This window comes from Rana temporaria, chromosome 1 (genome assembly GCF_905171775.1).
Source record: "Rana temporaria chromosome 1, aRanTem1.1, whole genome shotgun sequence".
NCBI classification, from domain to species: Eukaryota; Metazoa; Chordata; class Amphibia; order Anura; family Ranidae; genus Rana; species Rana temporaria.
Genome location: NC_053489.1, coordinates 162,854,990 through 162,878,145, shown reverse-complemented (window position 1 = coordinate 162,878,145; position 23,156 = coordinate 162,854,990). Strand labels below are relative to the sequence as shown.

Genomic DNA, 23,156 nt, shown 5'->3' with positions numbered 1-23,156 from the left:
ATGAGACATGATATGGATGAAATTTTTTTACCATCAGTTTTTTAACCACAAAAGGCTGTGGGCAGTATGCCTGGAAACAGGATTGACCTTCAGGAAAGGTAAACCATTATATTGGCATTTTGTCAGAGGCTCCAGGAACAAGTAGAAATGTATAATTTTATTTTTTAAAGAAACTGGGCATATATAAAATACATATCAATCACCTTCCTAGCTGATGCAGAAAATGATTGTTTTACTATAGAATAATCCAAAACAGAAGAGTACTTTGATACTTTAATCCCCAGTCCTGCATTCCTCCTCCCCACCAGTTTTGGGTATGCTGACTAGTCCCCTGAAGCTGGTTTTCTTGCCAGTCTCCGACCAATCTTGTTTCCATGCCTCTCACCGTCATCACCACGAACAATGCAGGTCCATTGGTTAGCTGCTGGTCCTGTATTATACACGACCAGCAGCTAACCAATGGACCTGCATTGTTCGTGGTGATGGCGGTGAGAGGCATGGAAACAAGATTGGTCGGAGACTGGCAAGAAAACCAGCTTCAGGGGACTAGTCAGCATTCCATTGGTTAGCTGCTGGTCCTGTATTATACACGATGGTGTAAAGCCTCGTACACACGACCGGTTTTCCTGCCAGGAAAACTGCCAGGAGAGCTTTTGGTCGGGAAAACCGGCCATGTGTATGCTTCCTCTCAGTTTTACCCAACAGGAAAACTGCCGGGAATCCTGGCGGGAAAATAGAGAACCTGCTCTCTATTTTCCCACCGGGTTTCCCGGCAGTTTTCCTATGTGGAAACACTGAAAGGGAGCATACACACGGCCTAGATTCCCAGCCAAAGCTCTCCCCGCAGTTTCCCCCGACTGGAAATTCAGCCGTGTGTACACGGGGAAACTTACCGAGCAGGTTCTTGGTTTTCCTTTTGGGGTTCCCGGTGGACTTTATAACGCTGGGATTCCCGGTCGTGTGAACAGGGCTTCAGAGTGCCACCCACATTCAAATACTGGAGAACAGAAAAAAAGGACTGCTACAGGACCATGGATCAATATAAGTATTTTTTTTTTATGTACCGTATGTATTTTCTACTTTAAGTAAAGGAAAACAATACTGTCTTACATATGTCTGTTAACCCCCCTGGCGGTAACCCCGAGCGTGACTCGGGTTGGATTTTTTCTGCTGCGATCGGTATCCCCGAGTCACGCTCGGGGTAGATATGCAGAGCCTGCAGCGTGCGCTGGCTTACCTTGTCCTGGATCCAGCAATGTCACCGCGCTGTGTGAGCGAGCGGGACCTCGCTCGATTGACACAGCGTCCTCCTGTGCCGCTGATCTCCGTTCCTTGCGACGTTACGACGCACGGGAGCGGAGATCGGTGCCAAATTCAAAAACGTAAACAAACACCTTACATACAGTATACTGTAATCTTATAGATTACAGTACTGTATGTAAAAAAAACACACACCCCTTGTCCCTAGTGGTCTGCCCAGTGCCCTGCATGTTCTTTTATATAATAAAAAACTTTTTTTCTGCCTGCAAACTGTAGATTGTCCATAGCAACCAAAAGTGTCCCTTTATGTCAAAAATGGTTTTAGATCAGCTAAAAAACAGCGATAATAAATTATAATCACTTGCAGAATTGTGCGATAGCGATTTGTGGGGAAATTCGTCATAAAAAAAAAAAAATAATGACAGCGACAATTCTGCAACTGAGAAAATTTCAGTGATTTTGAGTTGATTACATTATTGAATAATTTTTATTAGAATTATATTATTATTTGTTATAATTATTTATAATTATTTATTATATTATAATTTATCATTTTGTTTTTAAAAAAATGTCATACCCGGGATGCCTATTAGATTCTTGTTTGGTCAGATTTAAGTGAGTTATTCCTAAAGATTACAGGCCTACAGTATAAAACGCCAAATTTCCTTGCAAATAATTGTACCGCTTTTGGTACGTAATTCCAGACAGAATCATACTGCCAGGGAGATTAAGAGGTCTAAAAAACATGCTGCACTTGGCAATAGTTTTTTTTTTATCTGATATTTTGGTAATTGACTGATTTATAGACGTCAAATTGTGATATTGATGCAACATGATCTATAAAAAACAGTCATTCCTAAAGTTGCATGATATCATTTTAAAGTAAATATGTGTTGCACATTGGTTGGCATACATACACTTTTATTTTGCAAGGATTTGCATTCAGTAGTTTAAATGCTAATATCGAATCTAATATCTAATCGTAAACTGAATTGTGAACTGTCTATGTTTATGCAGATGACTCTGGGGACGAGGAACCAAGCTCACAGTCTGACAAGAGTGAGTTGCATAGCTCTCTAAAAGCTCTGACCAGTAAGCTGGATGACCTCAGCACGTGCAATGACCTCATCGCTAAGCATGGAGCCGCCCTCCAGCGCTCCTTGACTGAGCTAGAGAGCCTTAAACTGCCGGCAGAGAGCAACGAGAAGATCAAATCTGTGAATGAAAGGGCCACTCTCTTCAGGATCACTTCCAATGCAATGATCAATGTGAGTTCAGCAACTTGTCAGTCTTTACATACGTCTTTCAGGATTTCTCTAACATAACAGTGGGGTAAGACTTATGTTTAGACATTTTAAAAATGCCATTTGTCCAGATAATGATATAGCTACTAGTAGTTAGCTACATTCAACAGACCTCCTCTGATTAAAGTGGAGGTTCACCCGAAAAGTTAATTTTTAACCTTAGATTGATGCTCATTTTGTCAAGGGGAATCGGGTATTTTTTTTAAAAATCAAAGCAGTACTTACCGTTTTAGAGAGCGATCTTCTCCGCCGCTTCCTGGTATGGGCTGCGGGACTGGGCGTTCCTATTTGATTGACAGGCTTCCGATGGTCGCATCTATCGCGTCACGATTTTCCGAAAGTAGCCAAACGTCGGTGCGCAGGCGCCGTATAGAGCCGCACCGACGTTCGGCTTCTTTCGGCTACTCGTGACGCGATGTATGCGACCGTCGGAAGCCTGTCAATCAAATAGGAACGCCCAGTCCCGAAGACCATACCTGGAAGCGGCGGAGAAGATCGCTCTCTAAAATGGTAAGTACGGCTTCGATTTTAAAAAAACTACTCGATTCCCCTTGACAAAATGAGCATCAATCTAAGGTTACAAAAAAATTTTTCGGGTGAACTCCCGCTTGATGAAGGTGTTTTGTAGCTTATATAAGCCACTTCTTCAGTTCTGATGTGAGAAAGGAAGACACCCCAACATTTATACCCACGCATATTTATAGAGCAGACACCTATATTCCAATGACCATGGAATGTGTGTTCCAGTAACAAGAATGGAGGTGTAAAAGTTGTGGAAACCTTGTTTAAGTTACATCAATGGTGTCAGGAAATCTGCATAAACGTTAATGATTCACATGGCTGAAGGTGTAAATTGATAAAAATGCTGTTAAAAGATGTTAAAATTACTTTATATTTGTCAAGACTCTTCTTACACCTTAAAGAAAAGTGACATTCTTTTAACTCCTTGGCACCAGCGTTTCCCAGGCCCTTTAAGAGATTTCAGATGCCAGGAGGTGGGGTGGAATCTATGATCATGTGACCACCGTGATTGGCTGTCATGGCGGTCACGTGATCGGAAAGCTCCCGATCACAAGCACTGTTTTTGCAATTTTGTGCACAAATATGCAGCCGCTCGGCACCAAGGCCCACTCGCTGAGAGCCTGCATATTTGCAAGGAGACAAGAGACTCGAAAGGAGCAATCTACAGTGCATTAAAAAAGTATTCATACCCCTTTAAATTTTCCACATGTTGTCATGTTACAACCAGAAAAACGTAAATGTATTTTATTGGGATTTTGTGTGATAGACCAACACAAAGTGGATCACAATTGTGAAAAGAAAAGAAAATGATAATCTGTTTTTCAGATTTTTTACAAATAAATATCTAAAAAGTGTGGTGTGCATTTGTATTCAGCCCCCTTTACTCTGATACGCCTAACCAAAATCTAGTGGAACCAATTGCCTTCAGACGTCACCTAATTAGTAAATGGAGTCCACCTGTGTGTAATTTAATCTTGTATAAATACAGCTGTTCTGTGAAGCCCTCAGAAGTTTGTTAAAGAACCTTAGTGAACAAACGGCATCATGAAGGACAAGAAACTTACACGACAGGACAGGGTTAAAGTTGTGGAGAAGTTTAAAGCAGGGTTAGGTTTTAAAAGAATATCCCAAGCTTTGGACATCTCATGGAGCACTGTTCAATCCATCATCTGAAACTGGAAAGAGTATGGAACAACTGAAAACCTACCAAGACATGGCCGTCCACCTAAAATGACAGAAAGGAGAGCATTAATCAGAGAAGCAGCCAAGAGGTCAATGGTAACTCTAGGGGAGCTGCAGAGATCCACAGCTCAGGTGGGAGAATCTGTCCACAGGACAACTATTAGTCGTGCACTCCACAAATCTGGCCTTTGAGTGACAAGAAGAAAGCCATTGTTGAAAGAAAGCCATAAGAAGTTCAGTTTTCAGTTTGTGAGAAGCCATGTGGGGGACACAGCAACATGTGGAAGAAGATGCTCTGGTCAGCTGAGACCAAAATGTTACTTTTTTGTCTAAAAGCAAAACGCTATGTGTGGAGGAAAACTAACACTGCATATCGCCCTGAACACACCATCCCCACTGTGAAACATGGTGGTGGTAGCATCATGTTGTTGGGATGCTTTTTTTTATCAGGGACAGGGAAGCTGATCAGAGTTGATGGGAAGATGGATGGAGCCAAATACAGGGCAATACAGCCAGAGCTACAATGGAATCGTTTAGATCAAAACATATTCATGTGTTAGAATGGCCCACTCAAAGTCCAGACCTAAATCCAATTGAGAATCTCTGGCAAGACTTGAAAATTGCTGTTCGCAGATGCTCTCCATTCTGACAGAGCTTGAGATATTTTTGCAAAGAAGATTGGGCAAAAATGTCACTCTCTAGATGTGCAAAGCTGATGGAGACATACCCAAAAAAACTTGCAGCTGTAATTACAGCAAAAGGTGGTTCTACAAAGTATTGACTGACTGGGGGGGGGGGGGGTTGAATACAAAGGCACACCATACTTTTTATGTTTAAAATTCGAAAGCCATTCATAGATTTCCAAATTGCGCTCAATTAGCCATTTCCCTCCCAGTATCATGTGACTTGTTAGTATTACAAGGTCTTAGGTGTGAATGGGAAGCAGGTGTGTTCAATTTGGTTTTATCGCTCTCACTCTCTCATACTGGTCACTGAAAGTTCAACATGGCACCTCATGGTAAAGAACTCTCTGAGGATCTGAAAAAAAGGATTGTTGCTCTACATAAAGATGGCCTAGGCTATAAGAAGATTGCCAAGGCCCTGAACCTGAGCTGTAGCACGGTGGGCAAGACCATACAGCGGTTTATTCCTTGCCATGGTCAACCAAAGAAGTTGAGGGCACATGCTCAGCATCATATATCCAGAGGTTGTCTTTGGGAAATAGACATATAAGTGCTGCCAGCATTGCTCCAGAGGTTGAAGGGGTGGGGGGTCAGCCTATCAGTGCTCAGACCATATGCTGCATAGTGAATCAAATTCGTCTGCATGGCTGTCATCCCAGAAGGAAACCTGTAAACAGTTTGCTGAAGACAAGCAGACTAAGGACATGAATTACTGGAACCATATCCTGTGGTCTGATGAGACCAATATGAACTTTGTTGGTTCAGATGGTGTCAAGCGTGTGTGGCGGCAACCAGGTGAGGAGTACAAAGACAAGTGTGTCTTGAATACAGTCAAGCATGGTGGTGTGAGTGTCATGGTCTGGCGCTGAGTGTTTTCGGCACTGGGGAGCTACAGTTCATTGAGGGAACCATGAATGCCAACATGTACTGTGACATACTGAAGGAGAGCATGATCCCCTCCCTTCGGGGACTGGGCCGCAGGGCAGTATTCCAACATGATAATGACCTCAAACACACCTCTAAAATGACCATTGACTTGCTAATAAAGCTGAGGGTAAAGGTGATGGACTGACCAAGCATGTATCCAGACTTAAACCCTATTGAGCATCTATGGGGCATCCTCCAATGGAAGGTGGAGGAGCGCAAGGTCTCTAACATCCACCATCTTGTGATGTCGTCATGGAGGAGTGGAAGAGGACTCCAGTGACAACCTGTGAAGCTCTGGTGAACTCCATGCCCAAGTGGGTTAAGGCAGTGCTGGAAAATAATGGTGGCCATTTAAAATATTAACACTTGGGGCCCAATTTGGACATTTTCACTTCGGGGTGTACTCACTTTTGTTGTCCGCCGTTTGGAGTTATTTTAAGGGGACAGCAAATTTACACTGTTATACAAGCTGTGCACTCACTAGTTTTTAGCAGTCTCATTTCTTCAGTGTTGTCACATAAAAATATATAATAAAATATTTACACAAATGTGAGAGGTGTACTCACTTTTGTGAGATACTGTATAATGTAGTTTCAACCTCTATACCACTGTGAGGCCGCGTACACACGGTCGATCCATCCGATGAGAATGGTCCAACAGACCGTTTTCATCCGTTCACCGCTGAAGCGGCCTGATGGTCTGATGTGCGTACACACCATCAGTTCAAAATCTGATCGGGTCAGAACGCGGTGACGTAAAACACAACGACGTGCTGAAAAAAAAGAAGTTCAATGCTTCCAAGCATGCGTCGACTTGATTCTGAGCATGCACGGGTTTTGAACCGATGCTTTTATGTACTAACCATCGGTTTGGACCTATCGGTCAGCGGTCCTTCGGTTCGATTTTAAAGCAGGTTCTCTAACTTTTGTCCGAAGGACAAAAGACCGATGGGGCGTACACACGGACGGTTTGGACCGATGAAACTAAACTTCGGTCCGGTTTGAACTGATCGTGTGTACGCGGCCTGACAGTTCATACGATCAGCCATGTGACTCAAATATATGACACCCATGCAGTCTTCCTGACACTGAATTATTTATCTAGAACAGTTCCCATCATGTTCTTGGACAATCAACATCTGCATTGACACATTACATGGTGATTGGATTAAAGCTGAACTCCTGGCAAAAATAAATAAAACTCCCTCGCAGTGGGGCTGTGCCTGCACTGCAAGCGTTAATTGCTTGTTTTTGTCTAGGAGTGGGATAAAAAATATATACTTACCTGGTCCTCCCTGCACAAGACCGATTCCTGCAGCTCCTGCACCCTGATGCTTTAGTGGACTTGAGTCAGGGCCAATCCACCCTATAGGCTCACTATGCAAGCCGCTTAGGGCCCCGCAAAGCTGCGGAGGGCCTCCCAAATTATTAGAGGCCCCGCCTGGTGAGGTGTCATTTTCGGCCCCTCACCCCGCTTCTCAACTCGCTGGCTGCATGGGAGAAGAGGTAAGAAGTCAGCACCCCCCCGCTTCTCACTTTAATGTAAGATGTCATTTCCAACAGCAGAACACCCCCTGCCCCCACTTCTCAACTTTAATCTTTAATGTGACATGTCACTGTCGGCAGCACCCCCCCCTCCCCCGCTTCTCAACTTTAATGTGACATGTCATTTTGCTTAGGGCCCCAGGGAGGTCAGAATCGGCACTGACTTGAGTCCTAATGTCATCAAGCCCAGAGCAGGCTCCATAGACCACAGAGGATCAGGTGAGTAAAAGGGTTTCTCCTTTCCCATAGACAAAAAATAGCACTTAACCCTTTCAGTGCAGGGTACACTGCCAGCTAAAACGTTTTTCTTTGCCTGGGGTTGGGCTTTATCAGTTCTGTGCTACCTATATGCTGTAGTATCTTCCTGGTGCTCCTTAGAACTGAAGAACTGACTTGGATAAGCTACACGACATCTTTAACATTACAGAACAAATTCAGCTGAATGTGACTAACTACTATTAGCTACAAAGCCACTGGTGTTTTCCTTTAAGAAAATGAACTATTTGTTGAATGAGACCAATTGTTTTTCAGCATTTCAGGAATTTAATTGGCTGCATGCCTAATGCACCCAATTATTATTATTTTTTTAAATAAGCAAGTACTTAAATTTAGCCGCTGCTTATAGAGATTTCCCTTTTGAGCATTTAAAATGTTTTGCTTTGTGGTCATGTTCAGTGACCATGCAGTGTTGGAATCATGTACTGTCCAATATTAATATACCTGGAAATAATAATAGGTGTTCCTATTGTCTTTGAAATTACAAATTTCTCATTGTAATCTAATAAAATGCACAAACAATTTTGTATCTAGAAGGGTACAATATATGACTCCTTGAATAAAAGTTCTGAGGGTACAATTATTACATTAAGCAGTGTTCATCACAACAAACCCAATCTCCCACTCTGCGCCTATGCCCATCGCTGTGCCATTCTATCTCCACCAACTGTCAACAGTACCAGGTGCTCACTTTATTGCATGCCACCACCCATATATAACTGTTCTGAGGCCTGATGATTGGTTTCTCTAAGCTCTGTAGTTTGCACCATACCATGTTTTTTTTTATAGATCAGTGTTGGGGTTTGGTCTAGCAGATGAGTTGTGGTAAAGGTAAGTAAAGGGATAATACAGTGCCCAGCACAGTATGGGGTGCTCAGTTTGAGATTTGTTACAATGACAGGTATACTTTCATTTTGGCCGCTTTCACACTGGGTGCGGGCTATTTTTATTGGCGCTTTACCGTAATTTTTGCAGAGGTATTCGGCCACTAACGGGTGAAAAAGGGTTAAATCCACCCGCAAAGCGCCGCTGCAGCACCGCTTTGCTGGCGGTACGCCCGTGGTGCCCATTAATTTCAATGGGCAAGAGCGGTGGAGGAGCGGTATACACACCGCTCCTTCACGGCTCCAAAGATTCTGCTTGCAGGACATTTTTGAACGTCCTGCCAGCGCACCGCTCCAGTGTGAGAGCCCTCGGGCTTTCACACTGGAGTGAATAGATCCGCTCTTTCAGGGCGCTTTACAGGCGCTATTTTGAGCGTTCTAGCGCCAGCAATGCGCCTGAGTGTAAAAGGGGGCTTAAAGTAACATTGTTTCAAATTATGTAGCAATGTGCTTAAAGCAGAGTACTTATACTGTATAAATATACTGTAGCTGCTGACTTTTACTATTAAGACTTTTACCTGTCCTGGAATCCAGCAATGTCAGCACCCCAGCCGATGTTTTCATCAGCTCTCGGGTGCTGCCGCCATTGCCGGTAAGCGAAACCGCCAGTGAAGCCTTGCGGCTTCACAGTCGGTTCCTTACTGCGCATACATGAAGTTCGCTGTGCTTTCTGAATAGCCCGTCAGTAGGGGAAGGAGAAGGCAGGCCGAACTTCTGCGTGATCTCGCCATGCAGAGATCTCTCGGAAACAGGGACAGGTACCCGCTCCCCCCGAAAGGTGCCAAATGTGGCACTGGAGGGGGGGGGGCACCTTTGGGTGGAACTCAGCTTTAAATGTTAGTTTAATGTAAGGCTTCTGCTTAGCTCACATTAGGAGCCAGAAGATAGAGAATCCAATTTTTAGCAAGTTAGCAAACATTAATTACAAAGTGCTTTTATACACACCGATATCATGGAAATGTTTCAGGAGATATTTAGTACTGATGATCTTGGAAAAAAAGTTGAAGGGAGAGACGCAGATCTCCTGAAGAAGAAAATTGTCAGTTGCCTTTGTTAAATGTCCTTAGTCCTAAAATAATAACGGCAAACAATAGGCTACAAAGAAAAGACCCATACAGTATCAAATAGACTGTTTCATAATGTAATGTTTGTTGTTCCCTTGACTTCCTTTGGTTTTATTAGGGACTTGTGTAAGAACAAGGATGTTTTGTAACTTAATTCTGACCATAATGTGCCCATGTCAGGATGTTTAGTAAAAATGAGTTGATCAACTCTTTGCAGCATAGATGTTTTAGCATTAAAATTTCAAAGTCAAAGTGATGCTTTACACCAGATGTGTTACACATGCAGGCACCTTTCCTACGGACTGTTGAGCCTTCCCTGCTCGCACCTTCAGCAGGCAGAAGAGACCGGTATAAGCTGTGTGTTGCAGGGAATGTGTCAACTTGGTCTCCTATTTTTTGATCCCTAAGGGCTCTTTCACACGGAGCGGACCGTTTCTGGGTCCGCTCCGTGTGTCCGCCAAAGCTCAGCGGGGATCCCCGCTGAGCTGTCGGCGGATAGGGCGGTCCCCGCACACAGTGCAGGGACCGCCCTGTCTCTGCTCCGCTGTCCCCTATGGGGGACCGGATGCAGACGGAACGTCTGTCCGTCTGCATAGGGTTTCTTCCGTTCGGAAAAGCGGATCCCGACTGACGCGGACGCTAGCGGATGCTCCATCCGCTAACGGACGCGTTCCCATAGGGATTCATTACAAGTCCGTTAACGGACTTGTAATGAACGGACGAACGGTCCACTGGTGTGAAAGGACCCTTACTCCCGAGTCCCTGACAATCTTTCCTCCACTCTGCTCACTCGTCATTCTTCCCTCTACATTTCTATTGGTTCCTCTGCCAATCTGTCTGTTGAGGAACCAATAGAATACATTAAGAAAAACCTGGAGCAAATAGGAAAATACGGAGGTGTTTACTGTGCATCCTGGTCACGGGGTGAAGGAGAGATTTCCGTATGCGGGTGACTGAAGCTGTTGCGAATCCTGTTTTACAAAGCACACCTTCTTTCTTCAACCTGAAATAGAAGATACATGAACTATTTACTGACGCTGAATAGTAACGAATTAGCAGCTAGTCAGTGAATTTGAGTTTGTAAAAGTTTTATATTTAAACATTTCCAATTAAAATGTAGATCTGTTAAGGTTTTTTTTTTAAGGCGCCGTCATCAGTGCCGGCCCAAGACATTGTGCTGCCTGGTACCAAGAATGAAATGCTGCCCCCCCAAAAAAAATACGCCCACCAAAATGCCCCCACATCCATTATTTTATATCATGATAACTAAAGTGGCTCTATACATGTATATAGGAGTATAAAGTGGACCTGTTATGGTTGTTTACATGTATAGGAGTATAAAAAGGACCTGTTATGGCTCTATTCATGTAATTAGCCCCACAGTGGAGCGGAGAGCGGAACGGGAGGAGCGGTGGAGTGGAGTGGAGAGAGGAGCTGGCGGAATGGGATGGCAGGCGGGCGGCAATTTGCCGTCCCCCTGAAAGTGCCACCTGGTACAATGGTACCATCGGGTCCCATGGTAGGGCCGGCGCTGACCATCATACCTAAAGGTTTAGGGTCAGAATCTGCTCATCTACAATCTATTCTCAATATCCCACAGCAGAAAAATAGATTTTGGTTTACTTTAGCCAGAAGAGAAGAAAAAATGTGATTCAATTTATTACAATGGAATGTTGCACTTCTATTGTTCTGTAATTCTGTGGTTAGGTTATACAAGGTGTACAAAATTGTATCAATCGTTTAGCTCGGCATTATTAACACAATAATGCACATAGATACAATGTTGTAGTGTCCTGTTGCAAAACAATACTTTCAGAAGGTAGTAACCACTCAAATACAAATCTGCTTTATATGATCGTTACATCCTTCCTCCACAAATATGGCATCATTTTCTTTTGTAAGCTATGTATGCTATGACAAAAAGAAAAAAAAAATGCATACATAAATATATACATACACACACACACACACACACACACACACACACACACACACACTCAAAAGGAAGTCATTGTGCTGTGATGTGTCCATAGCAGCACAGCTCATCCTGTGATGTCGAAGTGTTGAAGGTCACACAGGGTTCTTCTGGGAACAGAGTTTGTTGTCACCACAGCAAAGCACACAGCAGGTCACTGCACATACAGTGTGCCGTGAATGCAGGATGAAGTATGCATGCGTTGCTTCCTCAACAAGAAATTTAAGTGAAATCTTATTAATGGCACAGCGTTGGAGGATTTTTGCAGAGGTGAAAAGGCATGCACATTATGCTTACAACTGGAGGAAAGTACAAAATGTGAGTTTAAAAGGGGTTGTAAAGGTTAAAAAAAAATTCCCCTAAATAGCTTCCTTTACCTTAGTGCAGTCCTCTTTCACTTACCTCATCCTTCCATTTTGCTTTTAAATGTCCTTATTTCTTCTGAGAAATCCCCACTTCCTGTTCTGTCTGTAACTCCACACAGTAATGTGAGGCTTTCTCCCTGGTGTGGAGTGTTGTGCTCACAACCTCCCTTGAGGGGGAGGGGGCGAGCAAGACAGTCAGGACGCTCTCTATGTTGCAGATAGAGAAAGGAGCTATGTGTTAGTGGGCGTCCTGACTCTCCTGCCCGCCCCCTCCCCCCTCAAGGGAGGAGGAGCACGACACTCCACACCAGGGAGAAAGCCTTGCATTACTGTGTGGAGTTACAGACAGAAGAACAGGAAGTGAGGATTTCTCAGAAGAAATTAGGACATTTAAAAGAAAAATGGAAGGTTGAGGTAAGTGAAGGAGGACTTCACTAAGGTAAAGGAAGCTATTTAGGGGATTTTTTTTTTTTTTTTTCCTTTACAACCCCTTTAAGTTAGCTGTAATAGAGCTACCTGAAGCAGTCACTCCTAATACACCTTCCATTAATTAAAATCCCAGATTCTAGGAATAGAAGATCAGAGACTCTACAAAGAAAGTGATGAATGTACGAAGTTCAAATATTTAATGAGCAGAGGTACAATGTCTTTTTCTAAATCCACCAAAAATAACTTTTCACGGAAGATGCTCTATTTAATTGCACCCACTCCATTCTTAGGTGAAGAGAATCTTATCATGATTATCTTTCCAAAGACATTGAAAATGACTTGGATGCCTCGCTGTAAAAATCTAGAAAAGATCTTATTCTATCATTTAATTAAACTTTTTTTTTTCGAAGACTCTTAACGATATGATTTTGCAGCATTTATATCAAATGTATCACCAGATTACCCTATCTTTATACAAAGGCCAACAAAAACTCTCTAAAGCAGGGATCTCTAAACTACGCCCCTCCAGCTGTTGCGGAACTACATGTCTCATGAAGTGTTGTAAAATTCTGACATTTACAGACATGACTAGGCATGATGGGATTTGTAGTTCCTGAACAACTGGAGGGCCGTAGTTTGGAGACCCCTGCTCTAAAGCAAACTTGTGAGAGGAACATAATAGTTGCTCCTGTTGAAGATTGTAGTTGCTTAGCTATCATGATAAACCTTTTGCTTCAGTCAGACATTGACCCCGAACAAGTGTCTGCATATTTATTTTCTGTAGGTCCATTATTTCAGAAGGCACAAAGTCAGTCAGCATAAAAGCCATGCAACTTGCCTTTTCAGAAACAGCTCAGCAGTTACAGCCCCATTCCTTCTTCCATAACGGGTTTAGTTCAAAATAGTTTCAGACATTTTTTCCTATAGCAATTAGAAGAGGGAAGGTCTGGACAGCCGCACTCCAACAAAAACACCTTTATTGTGCAAAATAACAAAAGTACAAACCACAGCAGGGTACAGGATAAAAAAGTTGACGCGTTTCACATTCTCAACATAGCTATTGCTATATGCTTAGAATGCACCTGTTGCTTCCACCTTGAAGAGAGTGCCATTTCCACACATCCACCTGGAGCAGTGATCCCTTCCCCATGTTTTCCTATGGCTTAGAAATTGTTCAAAGGGATAGGAAATTAGGACTCCAGATCTGTGACTTTAGGAGGGGTTTTAGAGGTATTCTTCCTCCTGACCACCAATGATAAAGGGTTGTTTTATTCCCACTGATGTACCTGAAAAATTGTTACTTCTACTGTGTCCTTCAGGCTACAATGTAGATACAAATACACCATGTAAGAAATGTTAAAGGGTAAAGGTAAAAAAAAATCCCTAACTAGCTTCCTTTACCTTAGTGCAGTCCTCCTTCACTTGCCTCATCCTTCCATTTTGCTTTTAAATGTCCTTATTTCTTATGAGAAATCCTCACTTCCGGTTCTTCTGTCTGTAACTCCACACAGTAATGCGAGGCTTTCTCCCTGGTGTGTAGAAAGCCTCTTGAGGGAGGAGGGGCGAGCAGGAGGGTCAGGACGCTCTCTACTTTGCAGATAGAGAAAGGAGCTGTGTGTTAGTGGGTGTTCTGACGCTCCTGCTCGCCCCCTCCCCCCTCAAGAGGCTTTCTTCACACCAGGGAGAAAGCCTTGCATTACTGTGTGGAGTTACAGACAGAAGAACAGGAAGTGAGGATTTCTCAAAAGAAATAAGGACATTTAAAAGCAAAATCGAAGGATGAGGTAAGTGAAGGAGGACTGCACTAAGGTAAAGGAAGCTATTTAGGGAAAAAAAATTACCTTTACAACCCCTTTTATTTATGGCAGATTCTTCTATCTAATACCAGTCACAATACGGATGCTTTAGTGAGGATTTTTGGTCAGGATCACGAATGGCACCAATGGCGGTTGCTAGCTCTGCCTTAGTTGTTAAGTAGTTCTTCTTCACAGGTGTGACCTCGTCATATGTACATTTTGCTACCATACCTATGAGACGTTTAATTCTCGCACCATAATCCCTCTGGTAACAATCTCAGGGGGATGTACATAGCTCCAAGTTTTCCCAATTACCGGCTGAAAAGAAATACGCGACAAAGCTCCTGAATTTGCCAGAATAAATGGCAGATGTAGTTTAAAAAAACGGAAGCGAAGGGCACTTTATGTTTTGTTTTGCTATATTCCAGTAACTGAGATAGGACAAAACGTAAGAGGACTTGCCAGTTTGTCTTCGATCTGTGACTCTACATCTGCTACAACCAGGGTGACATGAATGTGGCATTCCACAACTAATTGGACACATTTGTCACCCTTGGTTCCCCGCACCTGATGCCACAAATTCCCATGCCGCGTACACACAATAATTGGGAGGATTTTATAATCACTAGTCCCTCCCACACCTATAAATTTCCCTATCTGTAGTCTTCACGCTACTATACTCCTTGTAATAGCACTTATAATCATCGGATCTTCTGTATGTAATTCCTGTACATTGCCATGCCACATTGTATAATATATTCTGTATGTAATGCACTTCTGTCATGATTTAATCTTCCAATAAAGCTTTCGTAAACAAAAAAAAAAAAGTTGTTATTCAGCATGTCGAAAAAACAACATTTTCCCAACGATGTTGCCTACACACCATCGTTTTTTAAAAAATGATCTAGCAAAGCGCGGTGACGTACAACACGTACAACAGCACTATAAAGAGGAAGTTCCATTTGCCTTTGGGCTGCTTTAGCTGATTCCGTGTTAGTAAAAGACGATTCGCGCTTTTCTGTCTGTTACAGCATGATGAATGTGCTTACTCGATTATGAACGGTAGTTTTACCAGAACGAGCGCTCCCGTCTCATAACTTGCTTCTGAGCATGCGCGGGTTTTTTATGTAATTTTAGCCCACACACGATCATTTTTTACAAACCGAAAAACGACATAGTTTAAAACGGCGTTAAAAAATGCAGCATGTTTTTTTTTTAGTTTTTCAGAACCTGAAAAATGATGTGAAGCCCACACACTCATTTTAAATGACGTTTTTGAAAAACAACGTTTTTTTTCATGTCGAAAAATTATCGTGTGTACGTGGCATTAGAGTTGCACAGGGACGTCTAAACTTCAGGGTGTGACCTCAGGTGTTTTACTCTACTTCTCAATCATTAGATTCCTATTACATTAAACAGTGCAAAGTGCAGTGACTAATAGCAGCCAATCAGAGTTCACATAACCTCGTATTACTGTGTGGAGTTACAGACAGAAGAACAGGAAGTGAGGATTTCTCAGAAGAAATAAGGACATTTAAATACAGAATGGAAGGATGAGGTAAGTGAAGGAGAACTGCACTAAGGTAAAGGAAGCTATTTAGGGAAAATATTTTTTACCTTTACAACCCCTTTAAGCCCCGGTTCACACTGGGCTGCGGGAATGAAGCTGTGCGAGTTCAGCTGAACTCGCATGATTTCACTCCCACTGGCAGTCCCGATTTACGCCAGGTTTCTGCACAGATGTTAATGTAAATCGTGCTCCGAAATTGCAAAAAGTAGTACAGAAACGACTTTTTGAAATCGGTGCACCGATTAGGATGGTGTCATTGCCGGCAAATGCCGCTAATTTAACATGCGATTTGACATGTCAAATTTTCAATGTCAAAACGCAGCAGTGTGAACCAGGGCTAAGTCCCAGTTTACATATATGCAATGTGGGAACCAGCGTGATTCCAGTGCAGATGTCACCTTTCGGAGGTTCACTGTGACTTCTGCGAACCACTACGGGTGTCAATAATGACACCCCCAGATCAGATCGCAGTGCGAACTGCCAAATGGTGCAGGAATCAGATCATATAGGTGTGAACAACCATGCGATCCGATTCCAGTGTGAAGCAAAAAAGGGCCCTGCACCATTTTGGTGCAAATGTGATGCAAATTCAGCCATACAATCTTCGGCCTGTTATAAAATATATCATATTATATAAAGTGACTTGTCTTCTCTTTCCCAGCTAGGTTGCCTGGTCCTTATATCAACATCTACATACTGTACTGCAGCATTCACTCTGCTAGTCAAGCCCGGGCTTCAGCACACGAGGCTAACCTCATTGGTGGAGAGTAGGATGTATTTTTTTTTATATTATTTTTTGGGATTTTTTTATTTTTTTATGGTTGAACTGGGTAGACTTGTGTCTTTTTTCATCCCGACTATGTATGTGTAGCATCTATAGGACTACGGCATAGAAAGAAGTATGCGTTTTTCACAGGAGGTCTATGTCTGATTTTTATTTTCATTTCTTATATAGCACAATGTGTTAATCATCTTTTAAATATGTCCTGGTAACCCAGCGCTGGCTTTGCAGTAAAGGAATTCATACATCAACCTGCCTGTTAATGAGACATCTACAGCAGCTGTCGTGGTTGGGCTTTTCTGCCTGCAACATCTGGTAGTTAGAATAATTTTCCGGGAATAACATTTTCTCTGGACTCTGGAATTCACTGAGCAAATTTGAATTGGAGAGACAAATGCAGTCACATATTATACATGACTGACACCCAACATCTCAAATAAGTTATATGTTTTCCGGAGCCCAAAATAGCTTTGCCTATGTCTTTTAAAGGGAACCAGTCAGATTATACTTTTAACATCTATAGTGTACATGTAGGTTTAAAGCGGAAGTAAACCCATCCATAAAACGGTTTCTTTTCCGGCAAGTGACAGAAATGCAGCACTCCCATTGGTTGTGCTCCCAACCAAACTGTCAAGCCATCCAATGGCTGGTGTCTAAACTGATCACATGTGCAACATCATGGCAGTTGTAGATTAAACAGAAGCAAAGATGGCAGCTTCCTTGGCTGAAAACGATAGGGGGGTTTACTTACCCTTTAAAGCGGAGGTCCGGCTTAAAATAAAATAAAATAAAAGTCAGCAGCTACAAACACTGTAGCTTCTGACTTTAATAAGAACACTTACCTGTCCAGGGTGCCCTCGATGTCGGCAGCCGAAGCCGAGCAATCGCTTGGGTCTGGGCTACCACGAAATGACCAGTGAAAAATGTGCTGTGTTTTTATCTGCTAATAATGGTTTTAGTGTATTTTTTGAAAATATATTGGTTTGATAAACATTTGCACGGGGTCTAAAAAATCAGTAGCACCTTGGTTTTATTCTACTTATCATGTGCTTTTAGAAAATATATGGTTTGGGGGGGGGGGGGGGGTCTTTTACAAATTCTAAAAGCTATAAGTGAAAAATAAAAAAACAAAGGGAAAATTGCAAAAAATGGTCTGGCCACCTGAGTGTACAAAATGGAGCACAGGGCCTAGCAACGAAAGGGTAACTTAATTTTCACCATTACTAGTAGCTAAGTAAGCTGTGTGGCAGGGACCACCTGCATCCTAGTGACTAGGGATGAGCTCCATGTGCAGAGTTCGCCAGGAAGTCGGCGCTGCGCTAATCACAGGCAGTGAGACATTGTCCCGATGCTCGGCTGCAGAGATCGGGAAATGTCTCACTGGCTGTGATTAGCGCAGCGCAGTGACGACTTCCAGGCAGGCTTTGCACGTGGAGTGTGCGAATACGCCAGAGCTTATTCCTACTATTGACCAGTAACGAGACAGAGGGGGTGGAACAGGGATACTGACCAGTTCCCATTCTTTGAAAACCTATTGATGGCAATTGTAGTTTGATTTAATATTTGTCTCCTTGCTTGATGCATGGTCAGAAAATGTTGAGGGGAGAGACACCTGCTGTTGACCATGTCACCTCGGCGACAGGACAGATTGCTACATGCACTGCGTTGCATGTGGACAGATCATGTATAGAAATTTTAAGTTTTGTTCCATCATTTCGTAGATGAGCAGATTCAGGTCCTATAATGCTGTGGTAGCATCCAATGCATTTTCCCCTACCTGGGATGTTTTATTGGTGTGACCAGTGTAAGAGGTAGGCATAGGGGCAGATCCACAGAGCAAATACGCCGGCGTATCTACTGATACGTCGGCGTACTTTCAAATTTCTCGAGTCGTATCTTTAGTTTGAATCCTCAAACCAAGATACGACGGCATCTGGGTAAGATCCGACAGTCGTACGGCTTCGAACGCCTTCCGATCTTAGATGCAATACTTGGAGTTCGCAATGTTTTCCGCGTCTGGTATGCAAATTAGCGATTTACGACGATCCACGAACGTACGAGCGGCCGTCGCATTTTCTAACGTCGTCTGTAGTCGGCTTTTTCCGGCGTATAGTTAAAGCTGGTATTTTGCGGCATATAGATAGACTTGCCATGTTAAGTATGGCCGTCGTTCCCGCGTCAAAATTGGAAATTTTTATTTTTTTTGTGTAAGTCGTCCGTGAATAGGGATGGACGTAACTCACGTCTAAGTTAAAAAAATGACGTCCTAGTGACGTCATTTAGCGCAATGCACGGCGGGAAATTTCGGAACGACGCATGCGCAGTTCATTTGGCGCGGGGACGCGCTTCATTTAAATGAATCACGCCCCCTACCTGCCGATTTGAATTCCGCCGCCAGAAATACACTACGCCGCCGTAACTTAAGGCGCAAATTCTTTGAGGATTTGAAGATCCGCCAGGTAAGGTACGGCCGGCGTAGTGTATCTCTGATACGCTGCGCCCATCAAATTATCTGTGGATCTGGCCCATAGACTTTATAAGGGTGTCTGGCCTTGGATCTGACCATCAGTTGCTTCACCTTCCATGGAACGTGTTGATTGGTTGTATAAATTACAATAGCTTCTCATTTTAAAAATGATAGTCTAGTTTAGTTAGACCTTGCTTAATATCTAAAGGCACTGAATTAATAATGTAAAGACAGCCCATATATATATGGTATCTATGCCTAATGTTTTTTTGATTAAACTTTCAGCTGCCTTTTAAATAAAGTAAATTGAGAACAATCAGCAATATAGGTTCTCTCATAAGAATTGCATAGAGCATACATGATCCAATTTAGTGAAATTATTGTCTGTTTTATCCTCTTGAGCGCTGTATAATGAGATTTAATGAGATTTAATGCAGGAACGTTTCCAATTTCATAGCTACAATGTAGTATGCAGAATATTATTGTACATTTTGGATCTTGTAAAAGCCAAAGATCTTAAACCAAGAGGAAAATGTTTCTGTTAGTAAAAGATCCATTTGTGGAATTTTCTGTTTAAATCATCTGTAACTGGAGCTTAGTGACTTTATAGAAAAAGAAAAGTACAGAGCAAAGAAGGAACCATGCAGGTAATTTTAATCAGCTTCTGTCTATTTATAAAGCGGCGCTACTGTCGTACTGGTTCCATACTGCTGTGCTTTACAAATGTGCATTATGCTTTGCTGCTTCTGAACTCTAAAGCAAGCAAAGTCCCATTCAAATAAGGAAATCCTTTTACATGAGCTATCAAAGTCATGTGACACACTTCTCTTCCAATCAATGAATGGTCTCTGCAGCGTTATGCAGAGAATACTCATGGGACACTACAAGCGCCACACCACCATATGCATTTTATGAATGCGATGTAAAATGTAGGTGCAGTGTAGCATAAATGCTGCGATGTCCAGGGGATAGCAGTATCCGCTTTCCGTTATTAATGGACCCCTAAGGGTTTTCATTCATAAGCGCCAAATTCAGAAACAAGTCAAGTGAAAGCCCAGCTTTCTTGGAAAAATGTATTTCTTAGAGAAATTCATTTGCCATGCATTCACACTGCATCCTCGATGATTTTTATCCCTAATGGGAAAAAAAGCATCTGAAACACATTGGGTGAGATTTAAAGTGGTTGTAAAGGCATAAGGCTTTTTTTGTATGCATTTTATGCATTAGGATAATAAAACCTTCTGTGTGCAGCAAACCCCCTCATACTTATTACCTGAGGTCCATCTTTATCCAGCGATGTGCATGAGTGCCTTGGCTGTCCGGGAGTCAATCAAAGTCAGTTAGTCAATCAGGAGAGAGATGAAGTGGAACCAAACCGTGGCTCTGTGTCTGAATGGACACAAAGAGCTGCGCAAGCTGCTTGCTGTGGGGGCACTCCATAGGGGGGGAGGGGCCAGGAGCACCAAGGACCTGAGAAGAGGAGGATCCGGGCTGCTCTGTGCAAACCCACTGTACAGAGCAGGTAAGTATAACATGTTTATTATTTTTAAAGCAAAAATAAAAGGGGGGGGGCTTTATTATCACTTTAATTAAACTGGAGCGTGCACAATCTGGTACAGATCACTCACTGTGTACATTCAGTAAAGGAAGGGGCTAGTAGATATGATATATACCGGACTCTTTCCCCACTCTTAATCTTGAAGGATCCTATTGTGTGCTTGCAGCAGCAAAGGGAAACATGTGGTGCACAGGGAGGGTAATCGGTGTGGTGGTGGGGGGGGGGAATTACTGGACCTGATTCTTTTTATGGCTCTCTCTGTAGCAGCTGAAAACCAATGGGAGGGAGAGGAGAATAAGACCACGCTCAGGTGTTTCAGAGAGAGCCATACAGGGGAATGGTTCCAGTAATTGCCCCTCTGCCGAACTGATCACCTTCTCTGCGCACATCCGATTCACCTTGCTGCCTGGGCCCCTCTGCTGACCCGGGCCCTGTACAGGAGGGCTGGTGGTACCCCCTTATCTACGGCACTGCATGCATGCACTACCATTCCGTTAAGACTTCATTGACACTTTGCAAAAGGTTATTGCATGTGGGTATTTGAGTAAGAAACTGGGCATTGTACAAAATTGTGTCGTAGCCTTTAGAACTAGATTCAACTTGCAGCTGTCTGTAAACTAGATCAGTGGCCATTCAGCTGAAATCGGTTACTTCTGTGTTTATGGTATATTAAATATTAACCACTGAAGCAGAAACAATCCCTCTTAATACCCTCAGTTTTCTTTTTTAGAATCAGTATTACCTCCTTTAAAATAACTGTGTTTAGCTGATTGAATTGCTATTGTAACCTTTGGTGCAGCCTTTGGTGATTTCTTGGCGACTCCTCTAAACATGACATCTTTACACGTTTCCCTTTTGTCATTCTTGTTTTGTTCATTCGAATATGAATGTTTTCAGGCAAGAAATTGTGAGTCCCACATGGAGCTCATGTTTACTAATGGCATTACTTATTAATGTCTATATCGCTGGGAGGAAGTTGTTCTATTTCCGCGTTCAAATATAGATTCACTTTTCTTTCTGCCATGAAAGCCAACTGATAGCTGTAATGTGCTACTCTCCACAGGGAAAATATATTTATAGTACAACACAGGGCTCTGTTATAAAGCATTTTCCCTTTCCATTGTAGCGATCAGCTCTGTTTCACATTGCAATGACATGATAATGTTGTCTTCAGTTTTATTGTATAAGATTTTGATTGGTGATCATAATGGTATTGAAAGGTATAGTAATTGCATGCACATGGTTCAAGATAACTGCCATTATCTTGTGAAATTCACCTCTTGGAATACAGTTTGAATTCTTAATTATATCTTTTAAGATAGACCCAGTTTCTCTACATGCCAAAATCTACAGCAGCCTTTTTTAACTAGGGTGCCTTCTGGGTTCTTCAAGGGTGCCTTGGCAAAATGGCAAAAATGTACATCAAGCCAGCAAGGGGATCAAGCCTGCTTTTTTGTTTCACAAAGTCCCAGGCTTTTATTGTGCAGCATTACAACCTTAGGCACTATGTGAGCCAGCCACTGATATCCCAATAGCTAATGACATCATCGGTTGATAAAGAGGACATTGGGCACCTGCACAGCATCCTTATGCCGCTCTCTGTCAGTAATGGGGTCATGTTAAAGCGGAGTTCCACCCAAAAATTTAACTGGCACTTTTAGGATCCCTCCCCCCCTCCGGTGTCACATTTGGCACCTTTCAGGGGGAGGGGGGGTGCAGATACCTGTCTAAGACAGGTATTTGCACCCACTTCCGGGCATAGTCTCCCATAAGATTCCACCTCCACATGCCCAGCAAATGCAATACTGTACAATATCAGATAAGATTCCACCTCCATATGCCCAGAAAATGCAATACTGTACAATATCGGATAAGATTCCACCTCCACATGCCCAGCAAATGCAATACTGTACAATATCAGATAAGATTCCACCTCCACAAGCCCAGCAAATGCAATACTGTACTATATATGATATTGTACAGTATTGCATTTGCTGGGCATGTGGAGGTGGAATCTTATCTGATATAATTGATATTGTACAATATTGCATTTGCTGGGCATGTGGAGGTGGAATCTTATCTGTTATTGTCAATATCGGATAAGATTCCACCTCCACATGCCCAGCAAATGCAATACTGTACAATATCGGATAAGATTCCACCTCCACATGCCCAGCAAATGCAATACTGCACAATATCAATTATATCAGATAAGATTCCAATTCCACATGCCCAGGCTGGCCCCAGCCCTAGACTAGGCCGCTCCCCCCCCCCCCAGTCCCAGACACTCAATCCACACATGATGCCGGTCCTCACCTGCGCTGCCTGCTCTCTGTGTCACTCATCGCATGGCCACGGTCTTTGATAAGGAGCAGGGCCTCCGCGGGGGATATCTCTGCGGCTGAGCTGAGAGCTCTCGAGTCGTGACAGGCTGAGGCGTGCGGGAGACTCCAGGCACGTGCGCGTGCATGCGCCAGCGCCATCCGGGCCCCGAGCAGACAGGCCAGCTCTGTGACCAGTCACATGACGCCCCCTGCCCCCCCCCCGCACGCCGCGCGGTAGAAGTAAT

The 23,156-nt window shown here is 43.1% G+C and overlaps 1 protein-coding gene across 1 annotated transcript in view; it reads left to right on the top strand.

Moving 5' to 3' along the window:
• OSBP2 (oxysterol binding protein 2) overlaps positions 1 to 23,156 on the top strand; it is a 350,477-nt gene that overhangs the window by 198,635 nt on the left and 128,686 nt on the right. Inside the window, exon 3 of the mRNA XM_040345226.1 lies at positions 2,278 to 2,528. Coding sequence (XP_040201160.1) covers positions 2,278 to 2,528 — 251 coding nt within the window. The remainder of the gene's footprint in view (positions 1 to 2,277; positions 2,529 to 23,156) is intronic.